Source organism: Suncus etruscus, chromosome 1 (genome assembly GCF_024139225.1).
Source record: "Suncus etruscus isolate mSunEtr1 chromosome 1, mSunEtr1.pri.cur, whole genome shotgun sequence".
Classification (NCBI taxonomy): Eukaryota; Metazoa; Chordata; class Mammalia; order Eulipotyphla; family Soricidae; genus Suncus; species Suncus etruscus.
In genome coordinates, this window is record NC_064848.1 from 55,140,095 (window position 1) to 55,156,830 (window position 16,736).

At 32.8% G+C, this 16,736-nt stretch overlaps 1 protein-coding gene across 1 annotated transcript in view; it reads right to left on the minus strand.

The window, feature by feature from the left end:
• Nucleotides 1-210: 210 nt before the first annotated feature.
• Nucleotides 211-16,736, minus strand: part of LINGO2 (leucine rich repeat and Ig domain containing 2) — a 1,160,605-nt gene continuing 1,144,079 nt past the window's right edge. Inside the window, exon 7 of the mRNA XM_049771075.1 lies at nucleotides 211-2,990. Within this exon, the coding sequence (XP_049627032.1) occupies nucleotides 1,135-2,955 (1,821 nt within the window). The 5' untranslated portion in view covers nucleotides 2,956-2,990 and the 3' untranslated portion in view covers nucleotides 211-1,134. The remainder of the gene's footprint in view (nucleotides 2,991-16,736) is intronic.

Sequence of the window (16,736 nt, forward strand, 5' to 3'; positions counted from 1 at the left end):
CTTGTTAATCAGGTCCTTAGTTGCATTAACATAGTGTTGTGCATGTGTCACCCTGGTTTGTGTTGGCATCTAAGAAGAACTTCTTATCCAGAAAATATTTGGACATCTGAATTCTTGGCTATGAGGTGAATATTAACCTAGATGTATATATAATAAGCATAACCTCTCTGTTTTCTATTAACCCATTATTAGTAACTGATGAAAGTAAAATCAAGTTCTTGATGATTTTTATTATTAACACCTACCTTGCATTTTACAGGTACTACCAGTGGCACACAACCTTCTGGAGAAACCAAGGGCTTTGTTTTTTTTTACAGTAAACTGGTCCAGTGTGATATCACAAGTATAAAAAATATTCCATTCTGTATCAAAACTAGGCACATGCCTTTATTTATAGTAACAGAAGTTAACAGAGTAGAGCAGTTTTGCCATGGGTCCTTTATCTTGGCATCCTACATCAGACAATTGCATCTTTCAACATGTCTCTGCCCATAACTCCAGGGATCTAGTCTCAAGGTTATCTGTATGTAAAGGAAGGTGAAATCACATTTGGATCTATATTGGTGAGTAACTAAAAGCACAACCTCTCATTCATATTGCTTTAAAACATATACAGCATATATGTTTAAAAAAAAAAAAAGAAAAGAATATATTGATTTTTTTGGTGTGTGATACTGAACCAACAATATGGTATAATGCAAGGCTTTTTAACAAATGGCAATCATAGATACAAATTTTTCTGTAGAGTATGTTTTAGACAAATGTGTCTTTTTAATATGTAAATCCTACATTGTAGGTTGTTCTTTTTATATTTTCTTTTTTTTTTTGCAATGGTAGAAAATGTTGAATAATTGTCCATGAGCATGAGCCAAAGGTTCAGGTTCATTACTGAGATCCCCAGAATGCCAATATTTGCAATGCAAACAATTAGTATCCCACTGTGTGAAGGGCTGTGACACGTGCCTGCCTGCCTCTTGGTGGAGAGTCTCTATAAGAAGTCCTCCTGCTTCCAAGGCCCCTGCTTTGACACAGGGGCAGCTTCTCTACGCTGCCTAGTCACTTGTAATTTGCTGTGCCAGGTTGTCTTAGTGGTTACCAGCAATGACACAGAACAATCCTGTGAGTGGTAGACCCTCAGATCATTTTCATGTTGAACCTTCTTGGTCCAGCCACCTCCCCTTCCACAACAGCACCATTGTTTTTGCGGGGCACATATTCAAGGTCAATGCTGTTTTTATGCTTGCCTTTCCCTCGGCTCCACACAAAAAGGAGAAGAAAACAAAATAAAACCACTCCCAGGAATGTGAAACAGCCCATAGCTGTAGACACCAAGATTGTTTTAAGGTCCAGGGAAAAAGTGTTGGCGTTAGTGCCGTTAGAAATGGTGTCATTGGCATCAGTCATGTACATAGGGGTCCTGTTGGCGTAGAGGAAGCGGTCTGATGTGAATCCTTTCACAGTTAAGGAGGCCGTGAAGGTATCGTTCCCAGCAGCATTGCTTGCAATGCAAATGTACATCCCACTGTCTTGATCTTGAGCAAAGCGGATTTCCAAAGTGCCATCGCCCAGCACTGTAGCTCTTCCGTTGGACTTGGTGGTGATGAAGCGCCTCCGAGGTGTCACCCAGGAAATCACAGGCTGTGGATCTCCATCAGCATTGCACTCGAGCTGCACGGTCTGTCCTTCATCCACGAGCAGGTGCTGCAACTTCTTTTCGCGGATTTTGGGTTTTTTGCAGGTAAAGTAAAAAGAAAGCGCGGTACTATGGAAATCCTTGAAGGACCTCTCACGAATGGTGTCTGGTCCAGCACACATGGGCTGCTGTCCCCCAAACTGCAGAGTGGGGTTCCTCTGCAGGATCCAAAGGAGACGGCAGTCACAGGCCAGAGGGTTGTTGTTAATGCTCAGGACCTCCAAAGCCCTAGGGGAGGAGAAGACATTTTCTTCCAAAGTTTCCAACAGGTTCTGAGAAACATTGAGCACTCGAAGGAAACGGAGCCCTTGGAAGGAGTGAGGCTCAATGGAACGGAGCTGGGCCCCCACGATATGAAGCTCCTGAAGGCGGATCAGGTCTGAGAACATGCCGGCTTCGATAGTGCTGATGGGATTGTAGGAGAGATTAAGGTGGGTCAGATATACCAGATGTTTGAAGGCCAGAAAGGGTACGGTGGACAGGTTGGTATTGGTGATGGAGAGAGACGTTAGATTGAGACCGTAGAGGCTATTGGCAGGCATCAGATCTAGTAAAGGCCAATAGTCTATCTCTAGATGTTTCAGGTGGAACAATCTCTTAAAGGCATACACGGGCATATTGTTGATATTGAGATGCTTCAGGTGCAGGCTGATGAGGCTGCGGAGGTGAGAGAGGGCTTCTGTTGGTACTGCTGTTAGGTTGCATTTCTCCAGGGTGAGCTGCTCCAAGCTGAGCAGCCCACTGAAGGCCCTGTGTGATATATAAACCAAATCATTGTCCCCCACTTCTAGCGACTTCAGGCTATGCAGATCCTGGAACATGTAGTCCAGCAAGATGACAATCTTATTCTCACTAATGTCAAGCTTGGTGAGGTTGGAGAGCCCCGTGAATACTCCCAATGGGACCAACTTCAAGCGATTGCCCTTAAGTCGGAGGGAACGTAGGTTAAAGAGATTGTTAAATGCTCCTGGTTCCACATTGGCAATGATGTTGTCACTCAAGTCTATCTCCTCCAATAGAGGATAGGATATAAATTCTTCAGGGTTGACACTCTTCAGTCTGTTTTTGCTGAGATCCAAAATTTTGGTCTCTATAGGAATGCCCTCTGGGATAGCGATCAACCTCCTCCTATGACAGCTAACAGACTTGTTTTGAGCAGAACACTCGCAGCGAGCAGGGCAGCCAATGGTGGATCCCATGAAGATTAACACCACAGCCAGACCCAGGTATGGCTGCCAACATGATATGGCCGTGTGAAGCATGACTCCACCTCTTAGTCTATGCCTTGGTCAGGAGCCTGAAGGAGAAGGGGCAAAAGAAGGAAGAAGAAAATTTTAGTTAGGACAGTTAGGTAAATAATATGTGATAATACAATTGTAAAGACACTGGATTTTAAATTACTGTGAGCTGCCAATATTAGTATATATTATCTTGATAAGTTACTTTATATCACTTCACTTCTTGGTTCTTCACTTCTCTTGGTTATAAATAAAATTGGGTATTTTAACAACAATAAAGCAGTGTCTTGAATAACCTGTCAGGTCAAACAGCATGCACTCTATACTCTATAAAGGACTTTATTTTGAAGCCAAATGATATAAACAAAAGTCAGTAGCTAAGAGGAAAAGTGTTGAGTTTGCATCAATGTCCTATATATTTTAATTTTTGGGAATTCTCCCAAACAGAGCCAACTGAAACTTTATTGAACATCAGACACTTAGGTTTAAAGTATGAAAAAGGTACATTTAATATTAAACATTGGGATAATTTTTCTATGTAAATGTTGGATATATTGGTTTAGAATTTGGTACATCTTGATAAATAGGTTTTATTTGAGGTAAATACAAATTTCTATCAAATTCCTTTTAACTCTTATAGATATGAGGAAAATAAAAGCATATGAGAGCTATAATGATAACCTTTTTTAAATTTGTTTTGTTTTTTTGGGTCACACTCAATGAAGCTCCAGGGTTACTCTCAGCATTATGCTCAGAAATAGTTCCTGGGAGGCACAGGGGACCATATAGGATGCCAAAATTCGAACCACCTTCCATCCTGGATCTGCTTCGTGCAAACGACCTACCGCTATGCTATCTCTCTGGCCCAGGTTATATTTATTTCACTATAGACTTACATTTATACACATATTTATTCCCTTAAGTATTACAATATCAATTTTAAACATCCCAAATAGACTTAGCTTGATAATTAATTTGTTGTGGGTAAAATATAGTAGTTTTGCACCAGCATATTTCTGTTTAAACTTTGTTCCAGTCCTGCTTTCCATCAGCCATATTAGAGTGGGTCTAGGGAAAGTAAGGTAACAATGGAAGATACTAAGTGATTTGCTTAATACAGCAATTCAGAATGGTTGTATCAAAACAGGAGAGAAATGCAATGAAAACATTTTGAAGACATAATTAGGGGAATGATTTACAAGGGGCTTGTAAACTGTGATAAGCTGCTTGCACTTTATCCTGAAGGCAATGACAAGCCATTAAAATGTTTTATGCAAAATAGTGATATGATCAGATTTATATTTTGGAAAGATTAATTTCTCTACAGCACAAAAATAGAATTGTGGGAGAAAAAAACTTGAAGCTAGAGAGTCAGAAAACTATTGTATTAATTAAAATTAATAAATCTTATCTCAATCAAAGTCACAGGAGTAGGTATGGTTAAATACATAGGTCCGAGAGATAATCTGAGACAGGCTATCAGCATTTTAGTTATAGATTGGTTGTATGGAGAGGAAGAACAAAGATGATTTCTCTCTGTCATTTGTATAAAACCTGGTATGACTGACTCAGTCATATAACAAATTTAATAGCTCTAACATGGGGCGAGAGCAGTGACACGGTAGTAGGGCGTTTGCCTTGCACATGGCTGTCCAAGGACTAACCAAAGTTTGATCTCTGGCCATCCCATATGGTTTTCCAAGCCAGTAGAGATTTCTAAGCACAGAGCCCAGAGTTACCCCTGAGCGTCACAGGGTGTGGCCCAAAACAAACTAACAAAAAATTTTTTAAAAAAAGCTCTTTTATGATGAAGAATTCTTAGCTCTCTTAACTATGTCCATCATAGGGCCTAGATGTATGGATTACCTGTACGGAATTAATGATTTTCCAGTCCTCAAAAATATTTTTTAAATCTTTGTTTGGTATTTTTATATGGCATGAGTAATACCTACACACAAAGTCTGAGTATATATATGTTATATTACATATTATAATATTAATATGCATTTATATTATCGGTATTACATAACTATATTAATAATATGTATTATATAAATAAATATATGTATATATACATATCTCAGGCTCTATTCCTACTTTATGCGTAGGTGTTAATCCTGCTGGTACTTGGGGGACCATATATTGGGTATAAGGAATCAACTAAAGTCAACCAATTGTAAGGCAATTGTCTCAACCTCTGGACTGTCTCTCTGGTCCCATTTCTTTTTATTTGGAATTATAGCAAAAAAAGGAGTTACTTTTATACATATCACTAGAGAGAATGCATTTTGGGATGAAGTTTCTTTAGACTACATATTACCAGTTAAATGAAATGACTGGCAACCGAATTATGACTTATGCCAACAGTGGTTTATAGAAAGGTTATTTAGAGCAACTTTTAATAAACTTGTTTTGAACATATAAAACAGAAACGACATTATATAACCCAATAATAACCTCAACTAAACAAGAAAAATGTTCAACTAAAATTGAATTTAACAATAGAGCCTAGGATTTTTTCTTAAATTTATTTGGTTCCAGTTAAAATAAAGGACCTTGTAAAGAAGGTTGCATGACTACTTAGTAAGGAGGCAGCTGGCAAGATCACTTCAAATCTGGAACGCCTCTCCCATTCTACCACTGCCTTTCCAATACATAATTTGGGGCTATATCTTGTCAAAATTATTTGATGTAGTTTAGAAACTGTGTAGGAACACTCTGCTGTATTCTCATCACAGATATTTCTCAGTTTTCATCAGAAGGACAAACTGCTGACTCCATTTAGCTTTCACTGTCAGCAGAAGTCTTATAATCAAAGCTTTCTCATAATATCCCACAGTGCCCAAGGTTTGACAAGATGAATTTTGTTTTATTAAGAATTAAGTTGGAAAGTCAAATCTGTAGGGAGCTGACTAAGATATTTCCATTAGTTTTGATCAAAGAGACCCAGTCATAATTAGAACCTTTTAAAATCTAGTGTATGGAATTGGGTATTTTCATATTTTGACTTTTGCTGGCTATTTATTTTCAGCTCATTCTATTACTGTGAAAAAAATCCACAGAAGCAACAGGGAGTGGAATCAAGGAAGCAGTGTGAATTAACATAAATAGAAAAAAAAGCTAGATTTAGAAATACCTGGGTTAAATTTTGAGTTTGGTATGAAAATTTCTTAAAAAATAAAAAATAGGAATAAAGAAATACCACTCAAAGCAATACCATTCCATTCAAAATATGAAAATAAACTAAAAATATTTGCATTCTTGTATTCTCAAAATCTGATCACAATTGCCAAAACATCAAATCAACCTACATCACCTACTAAAGAAACTTTAGTCTGTCTACTTAGAAGAATATTGCTCTGCTTTTAAAGGACAAAATCGGGCCTTTTAGGATAAAATGGATGAAACATAAGGCAATATTCAAAGTCAAGTAAGTAAAGAAGTGAAAGATAGTTCTCATGAAGTCAGACATTCATATGATGGTGCAAGATATGGTAAATTAATTGGTTAAAGACATCAAACTCAATCCAAGATTAACTAAAAATTATAATGGTTATGAGAGGGAAAGTTCAGGAGAGTAATGATTAAGGGCATGCACTTGGTGGTGAATATTCTATACATAGAAAGGTGTTAAACTTAAACCTCTACATGTTGTAGTATTATAAATCAATGACAAAAATATAAGTTCTGTAGCTGGTGTTTGTAATATGTTAGCTTAAGATATGTATAGTTGACAATATTTGTGAGCCTCATCATCTCATGTATTAGAATAACAAAGCAGAATAGATATGAGTATGGTCTAAGTTAGATTTTTAGCACAAACATACCGGCTATCATAATTTTTATGGGATAATGGTTTTATTATATTCTTTAGTACAGATTATTTTTACTAGTACAGGTAGTATATCAAATAAACATGGACTTCCTCTAAGAAAATAAACAGAATCCTGAAGAAGGAATTCTCAAATAGATGATATGATAAGGAAAAATGGAGAAATTGTAGAATGGAGAAAGTAAAATGGAGATTTTCTCAACTAAGTATCACTTAAAAAGAGCTAAAAAAAGATGTTGGCTATAAATTTCTGAAAAATAGATACTTTGATGTATATAAAGTAAATATAAACAATTTATTTTGAAAATTGTTTAATTTAGTGATTTGGAAACTGAATAAGGCACAAAGTAGTAAATGGATAACAGACATCTCTTTAAGCTTGTAAGATCCCCCAACTCCCAGATAGAGAAGGAGATAAAGGGAGCAAACAAAAAATAAAAAATATAATTAACAATGGTTTCCAAAATATTTCTGAATTTTAAGTTCCAGTTGTCTAAAAAGCCTATAAATTCAAATACTTGTCTATGCCAAAATCAATAATGAAGATCTATGAAAGTTGTATAAAACATTTGAAAACCAGGATAAATCAATTAAAGGATAAACAAGTCTTGAAAGTCATCAGGGTTTCTATATTATTTGAAGAACCAAAATAACTTTTAATTAAACAATTACAATTAAGTTAACAACAGGAAGTAATCAGATTTAAGCTGTTTCTATAGAAAAAAATCATTTTTCTAGGTGACTATATTACTAACGCATCACATTTTTAGCTTTTTCTCTCTACTCAGTTTTAATCAGGAGGAAAAAAATGTAAATTGTTAATATTGACATTTATATTGAAAAAGCAAGAATAGATAAGCAGCATAAAAGTCAGATTTAGAGAGCTTTAAATACATTTTATATTGCAAAGTAATATTTTAAATTAAGCATCACAAATATAATAATAAAATTACTTGGTTTGTGCAGGTAAACAGTAAACTTAAATCACTCTCAAACATATACTGAAGATAGCATTTTGATCTCTAATTACTTTAAGAGACTTAGATATTTATATTTATCATTTGGTTTAAAGTCTAAATATAGTAAGAAATTGTATCTGCATGAAAATTAGCTGTTAATTAGAACTAATGCAATGATATGTATAAAATGTCCATCTAATGGGCAAATTAAATAAGCAGGACTTATAGTCAGGTTATATTCATGCATAATTATTTTATTCTAATTTTCATCTATTTAATCATGAGCAAGATGAACATAATAAAGTGTATTTTCAAAAGAACTGTCATAAATAACTGTTCTCTGGGACAGGAAACTTTTATAAGCGATCCATTTATGATGCTAATATCTTGGATAGCTTTTTGGTATCAGCAATCAAGGTATATCTCAAATTTTTCTTATTTGATCTGGATGAGTAAATCTATACTTCACTGAGCTATTTCACACTTCTTAGGCGTACTCATATGCAGTTAGAATTGATGAAAGCCCCTAATACATATACTTATATAGGACTTAAGACCTCTGCTGTACTATTTCATGCTTACTATCCTCATTTAGCATGGCAAAAACTCAACTTCTCCAAATAATCCCAGTTCAGAATGATATCAATACAGTAGTTACTGCTTTGTTACAAATGGGACTTTGTAACAAAGCAGTAACTATATTATATTTTATATTATATTATATTAATTATATTATATTTATTATATTATATTATAGATAAACATTCATTCTCTATATTCTTTGATATCAGACAGACATCATAATATATATATAACAGTGATAGTACTTAACCACAGTGAAAGATTATGAAATCATTTAGGAACACTTATACCTTGACCCAAAAACAAGGGGAAAGCACCCATTGTGTTTATTGAATCATTTGCCTAATACTATATATATATACTTAGAAAAAAGCTCATATTTCTGTGCAGTATTTTTACTTTAGTTCTGTATTTCTCAAAAATTGTCACTAAGTGATTATTAATCTCAGACATCTACTAGTATTTTTTTTTCTTTTCTTTTTTTTTTTTCTTTTTTCTTTTTGGTTTTTGGGTCACAGCAGCAGCACTCAGGGATTACTCCTGGCTCTATACTCCGAAATCTCTCCTTGCAGGCTTGGGAGCCCATATGAGATGTGGGATTCGAACCACCAACCTTCTGCATGAAAGGCAAATGCCTTACGTAGTAAGTAAGTAGTATTTTAAAATGGATTTTTATAGCAATGTTTTCTTTTAAAATTAGGGAATTGTATATATATATATATATATATATATATATATATATTTCAGCTTGCTTTGGAGTTTTTCATAGTATTTTCAAATATTTTTATTTAAACACTTTGAATACAAATATAATTGTAGTTGGGTTTCAGTCATGTAAAGAACACTCGAACACCCCCCACCCCTTCACCAGTGCAACATTCTCACCACCAATGTCCCAAATTTCCCTCCTCCCCACCCCATGCTCACCTGTATTCTAGACAGGCTTCCTACTTCCCTCATTCATTCACATTGTTATGATAGTTCTCAATGTAGTTATTTCTCTAACTGTACCCATCACTCTTTGTGGTGAGCTTCACGTCATGAGCTGGACCTTCCAGCACTCCTCTCTTTTGTCTCTGAGAATTATTGCACAAATGTCTTTTATTTTACTTAAAATCCCATAGATGAGTGAGACTATTCTGCGTCTATCTCTCTCCCTCTGACTTATTTCACTCAGCATAATAGATTCCATGTACATCTATGTATAGGAAAATTTCATGACTTCATCTCTCTGGCTGCATCAGATTTCCATTGCACTGTAGCTATTTCAAAACTTGTGTTCATTTTATATTCAAGGGACTAGTAAACAATTAGCAAAGCTTGCCCTAAGTTATTAATTAATAGTTGCTATTTAATCTTTCTTGAAACTGGAGAGCCTTCTGTTTATTTTTGATGTCTTTGAAATGCAAATTATTGCTCTTCTCTTACAGTTCCAAGCTTCCTTGGACTCCATAAAATAGAATAAATAGAATGAACAAATAGAATATCTAGATTACTTTAATTTTTTGGGGAGTGGTGGTTTGGGGTCCCACCCGGCAGCACTCAGGGGTTACTCCTGGCTTTGTGCTCAGAAATCACTCCTGGCAGGCACAGGGGACGTTATAGGATGTTGGGATTCAAACCATCAGTCCTGGATTGGCTGTGTGCAAGGCAAACACCCTACCACTGTGCTTCCTCTCAGTCTCCTACTTAAATATTTTAAACATAAAAGTCATTTTATGCCACTTTGACAGGCCACTTTAAAATGAATGTTTTATTATTTAATATTTATTTACTAATATTTATTTAAATTTAAATATCATTTATTATTTGATATTTTATTTAAAATTAATATTAACTAACGTTTAAAAGGCTAGAATGCTGATGACTTCACAAGTTTGAGATGAGATGCTCCAAACCTGTAAGGTGGTACTTAAGATAATGCCTGATAACATAGGTATAATAAAGTAAAAATGTATTTTAATTTTAATACTCTTGTTCTCTATTGACTTACACCTACAAGTAACATTCTTGTGCTTGATAGTTCATCTAGGGTACATGCTGTGCACACGACCAATTGAGGTTCAATCACAGAATACCATTGGTCCCCCAAGACCACTAAGAGTGACTTCTACACTAAGAGTCAGGCATAAACCCTGAGGACTACTAGACATGCCCCCCACCCACCCCCGCAAAAAAAGCCAGGGAAGAAACATAAAAATAACACTCATTTTGATATGTTTCATCTTTCTGGATGAAATCTCATTGTTGTTTTGGTTCTCATTTCCTCAATGGAAAGAGATAAGAAATACTTTTTAACATACTGATTGGCTATCTGTCTGGATATTTTAATTGAGGAAGTTTCTGTTCACTTCTCTCAATTTTTTATGGGCTGTTTGCTTTTGTATGCTTAAGTTTTTTTTAGGGGCTTTCTGTATCTATGATTGATATTTGTTGAGTATTATTTGTCAGAAATGCGTTGAGTGAATATTTTCTCCCATATCTTTTTAGTCTTGCCATAATTTCTTCTGCAGTACAGAAACTTCTTTTAGTTTGATGAAGTCCCTTTTATTACTTTGCTTTTTTGGCTAATAACAGAGATTTATTGACTATGGATCATTCTAGAGTCAATATCATGTAGATTTCTACTTATATTTTCCTGAATATAATTCATTAATTCAGATATAATTAAGAATCTTTAATTCAATTTGAGCTAAATTTTGTGCATGGTGTGAGTTAGTGATACATTTAGCAATAACAAGTACTTGTTGAGATAAAAGAACTCTCTTCATGATTGGCTAGACTGTCATTTGATTGGAGACATTTCAAAGCATTAAGAATTGAGTGTTTACATATGTTTAGAAATTTCTTTTCTAGAATCTATGCCAAGTGACACATACTATTTTGAAAAGATATTTGCACTCATATTTACTGCAATGTAATTAATATTAATTAATAGTAGTCAAGAATTGGAAACCACCTAAGTGTCCAAGAACTGATGAATAGATAAAGTGGAGAATATATATATATATATATATATATATATCACTCAGCTAAAAGAGATGAAATCATACATTATTCTGATATGTGTATAAAACTACAGTGTATTATTTTAGGTAAAGTCAAAGGGAGAGAGACAAACACAGAATGATCTCTATCTATGTGGAATATGAAGAAACAGTGAGGGAAAAACAAATAGCCAATGGTAACAAACCCTGAGAGTCATCCTATACACTTAGTTGCCAAGGGAATGGAATTGGGAGAAGACACAGATATTGGAGAGATGCAGAAACTCTATATTAAAACTATAATAAATAACTACATAAATAAAATATAAAAAATCATAATAATTTAGTAAAAATTTAATACAAATTAATTTTAAAAAGTGAGCACCAACAGAAAGAGAATCCAGTCAATAATTTACTTAACTCTAAAAATTAAATTATAAAACATTATTATGCATCTTGCTTTGAAGTGAAAAATGGGTTGATGACTACCCAATTTTTAAGGCCCTCTGAGGTAAATTCCTAAGAAATGTGTATTCACAAAGAATTACTACTGCCCTGCATGCATGTTCTTAAATTTGACTGTGGAAAATGATGTTTAGTGAAAAATAAATCTATTAAGTAGTTCTCCTGAATTTTATCTATTTCAGAAAAACTGGACTTTTCAAAACGCAAATATTGATGAATAAAAAGTTTCTCTGGATATTACTTAGTTTTAATCTATGGCTTTAGACATTTGGACATTTTAGATTTTTTGATGCTTTTCAGACAAGGATAATATCTTGAATTTCATCTGAAACATTCTGGAAGTCATCAAATTTAAATTTCTATTAACTCTTGTAGCAGATAAATCCTGAAACCTTGTTGATTACTATTCTGCTTCATGGAAAACTGTCAAACTTGCATATATATATACATATATATACATATATATATTAGTGCCTCCTCCTTTCACCTCTTTAAAGACCTTTCCATTACATATGGAAGGAAAAACAAGTTATGCATACAAGATTTTTCATGAAGCAGGCTTGATAGTAACACTCATATTTCTGTTCTTAGTTCATTAGCTATAATTTAATCAGTTGGGCAAGCCAATCTTGTCAGAGAAGTGAGAAGACTAGTTTTGCTAAATGCCTGTATAGAAAAAAGTAATATCTATAAGAAATACTTAGTCATTTTATACCAAAATAAATATAAGTTGATGTTAAGTATGAATCTAATATATAGAAACATATTAAGCTTCTATTATTTTTATAAATTATTTCAAAAATAATTGGTTATATGTCAGTTATCTAAAATATCAGTGATGTAAGTTGGCATTTAATTTTTCCCTATACTTAAATAATCATATATTGTCCCACAAACTTTCACCTTTGGGAATTATTGATCTAAGTATATCTGCCAGATAGAGAACTACATCTAAAATTCCCACATAAATGCCCAATCTTGTTTCATAATATAGAATTATTAGAATTCTGTGTTATAGATTTTTAATACTTCCTGCCTACTTTACAGATGAGAAACACAGATACAAATTATTTTTGAAAAAATCTATTCTGAAAAGAGGTTAATTCAATTCTGTGTAATTCTTTATATCCCAAGACATTAACAATATATTTTTGCTTCTAATTTTAGTAAATGTTTAGAGGTATTTTCCATATTTTAGTTGTTAGTTACCAACTAATTATTTGTATTTCTTCAAAGAAACTGGAAAACTACCTAAAGAAAGCACATTTAATTCAATAAAAATACTAGATAAAAAACTCTTTGCGGGACTGGGGGAGAGAGTCGACATCTGCCCGAATCTATTCAAGGATCACTTTTGGTGATCTTGGGAAACCATATGGGATGCTGGGTATCAAACCCAGTTTGGCCACGTGCCAAGCAAGTGTGCTACCAACTATTTTTATTCCAGACCTCTAGATAACTTCTTTGTAAAGTAGAGCAAGATATATTCAAGTAAGTAAAATTCTTGTAATCAAATTATAATCTATAGAGAACTGTTCACTTACAAAATGACTTAATATGTTTTCCAGAATTGAGTTACTACAATAATAAATACTCATGGAGAAATAATTTTATTATATAATTTTGTTGGGGACGCTCGGGAAGGCACGTGGTATTAAAAATTAAAATCCAGGTTTCCAGCATGAAAGCTGACCCACTAGCTATTTTAAATTATATCTTAGACCCTTGGAGGTACACTTATATATGAAATATTCTTAATTGTACAACTATTCTCATGAATTTAAATTATAGGTATAAAAATTACCTAATAAATTTGAAAATTTTTGCATAGCTTTTTAAAGTAAAATCTGCATACAATGATATATGTATAGTAAGGAAAATACTCTCTATGCATAAAATAAAAGACCATAATACCAAAATGTTATTTTAAAGTATCATATGTAAAACCCATTTTAAAGCATAATAACAGTTCTGCTTTTTATGTTTGAGGGCCACACATAGCTGTTTTCAGGGTTTCCAGGTATTAAACTCAGGCCAATTACTTGAAAAGAAAATGTCTTACACATTGTACTATCTCTCTGGACCCATTTTTTTTAATTGGGGGACCTGTGGTTTATGACTTATAAATCTGACATACAAATTATATATTAAAGTTGCCAGTCATTTCTCTGAGGATTTTGTTGAGCCATTGTTACTATAATTTTATAAATGAATTATAGAGGTTGGTGAACTATATTGAAAATATAGTAAGAGACTCCAATTGAACTATATTAAAAAAGTGTTTCCCCATGCATTTTATTACACTAGATTTGAAATTACAGGAAAACCAAAAAGCATAATGAGAACCTTTGAAATTCAATTACATTAAACCTCTGTTCTAATGGATAATTACACAGACATGACCTGTTCTTTCATTAGTTATTTAATCAGCGCTATTACAAAGTTAGTGCAGAACATAAGTCCCATTTTAGCTTATTATTTATTTCTCTGTAAATGTTATAATTCTAAATTTACCCTATCTATATTCTCTACACACATATCTTTCCAATTGAATCTATGCTTTTAGAGTTGACACCTTTGTGACTTCTTGAAATAGTGTTTTGTTTTTGTGAATATTCCAAGCCACAATGATAGGATATGATATGTCAATAAAAGGGAATCCAGTAATAGATGCTATAAAGAGAATAGCACAGAAACCTCAATTTATATAATCTACACAGTAGCTACTTATGTGAATATAAATTATTTACCAATTTGTGATCTGAAAGAAGAATATTGGACAGTGTGCCTTGCATAAAGTAACAACCTTTTATTTATAATTGGTACTATGATAAATGTTTAAAAAGAAAGAACATCAGTCCCTATTTACAACTGTTATTTTTTCTTGAATCATTGTTTCACTCATAGCATTATTAATGTATATTGAAGGAAACCCTCTAAAAATTAACATACCCTAAAAGTAAAACTTTATACATTTTTCATGAAAAACATGAAAAATGAAAAGCAACTAAATATGCACACATATACAGTACATACAATATTGGTATATACACATATATAGAGTATGGAAACTAAATAATGTTATGTGTTAGCTAAATTTTCTTAATTGTTTACGTGTTAGAGTTGTTCAAATTTAGTTTCCAGAGTAACAGCACAGCAAACAAAAGAAATAAATGTCAGAATCCAGTTTTACTAAATACTTTTACCTCCTAAGAGCAGATTATTCCATTGGAATGTCTTTAATATTTGGAAAAAAATGTATTAAAAGTGTAGGTAATAGTATTTAATTCTAATATTCCACTTTTCAAAATTTTATGTGAACAAAAGGATGATATTTATATTTAAATATCTACAACTGAAATGAAAGTAGTACAAAAGCCCTCTGCTCTTAACATCTTGCCACTCCCACTTTCCTTTTATGCTTTATGTTTTCAATGCTATTTTGAATTTCTATCCTCATCTTAATGCTTGATATCAATTACCATACAAAGTCTTAATATTTTATATTCGTAGTTACATCTATGAGGGAATAGAGAAGTCAGATCTAATTTATTTCTTGGCTTATTTCCTTTAGTTGAAAAATATATACATGTGTTAAATTGTTCCCTATGTGTTTTATTGGAGATAATATATATACATAGATATATGAATATATACAATAATATGTTTAAATATTTTGAGAAGTTATGTCATTTTATTTATACATCTTAAGCATGTCTAGAGTGATAGGGAATAATTATGTTTAATTTTGTGTTTATCTTCATGTAATACACATGCTAATTACTTCATCTGGATCCATTATCTTGAGTAAAAGCCAAAAAGAAGGCATAGTAAATTGAGATTTTCACAACTAAAAATGAAGGTAAGTAGATAAAATATGAAGGAGATCAGTGTGAAAAGCAGCATATATAAAAATGTGTTCTAGCATTTCTTTGTTTTATGGAAACTAATTGCATTTGAAGTTTTAACTCCACCACTTCAGGGTTGTAATTCATAGGAAATGTTCATATGAAATTTCCTTTAAAGTGTTTTGGAGTAAGAAAAGTCTTATCTGGAGTCAAATTAAGAAGATTATAAATTTTTATCAACTATTATTTGATGAAGAATACTCAATAAAGAAAAGATATTCTCTTCAATATATGATACTGCTTTGTTATTTAAAACTTCAAGTGTACAAAGAATGAAATTGAATGCATCCCTTACTGTTCACAAAAAGTAAAAATAGGAAACTCTTTGGAGAAAACATTGGAATAAAGCTACTTGACTTAGGTCTTTAAAAAGTTTATGTGACTCTAATAGATTAAACAATAATAACAACAAAACCAGTGAGACTACATCAAACTAAAAATGGTTTCAGCTAATAAACCATTCACAGACATTATGTAACATGGGAAATATTTTTAAAATTTGTTTGATAGTGTGTTAACATTCAAAATATCTGTAGAACTCATGTCACTCAGAGATCACAATAAACCAAATAACTTTTAACAGGCAAAGAACCTGAATAGAAATTTCTCCTATTATAATTAACACCCCTAATTTTTAGAAAAATAAAAATTAAGTAAAAATGTGATATCAATTCATATCTATAAAATATCCATGATTTAAAAATAGAAATATCCATTTCATTTTCCAAAAAGGCTGAGCCAGTCCACATTGGCACCAGCAGTGAATGAGAATCCCTTTCTCCCTGCATCCATGCAGCACTAGTTGTTCTTGTTCTTTTGATGTGTGTTAGATTCTGTGATGATCTAATTGTCATTTTGATTTGAATCTCCCTGATGACTAATGATGTGAAGCATTTCTTATGAGCCTTCTGACTATATTTCTTCTTTACGGAAGTTTTTGTTCATCTCTTTCCATTTTTTGGATTCGGTTAGATTTATTTTTCTTGCTAAGCTTTGACAGTGCTTATTTATCTTAGATATTAAACTCTTCTCAATTAGGTATTGGATGAATAATTTATCTGATTTTATGGGC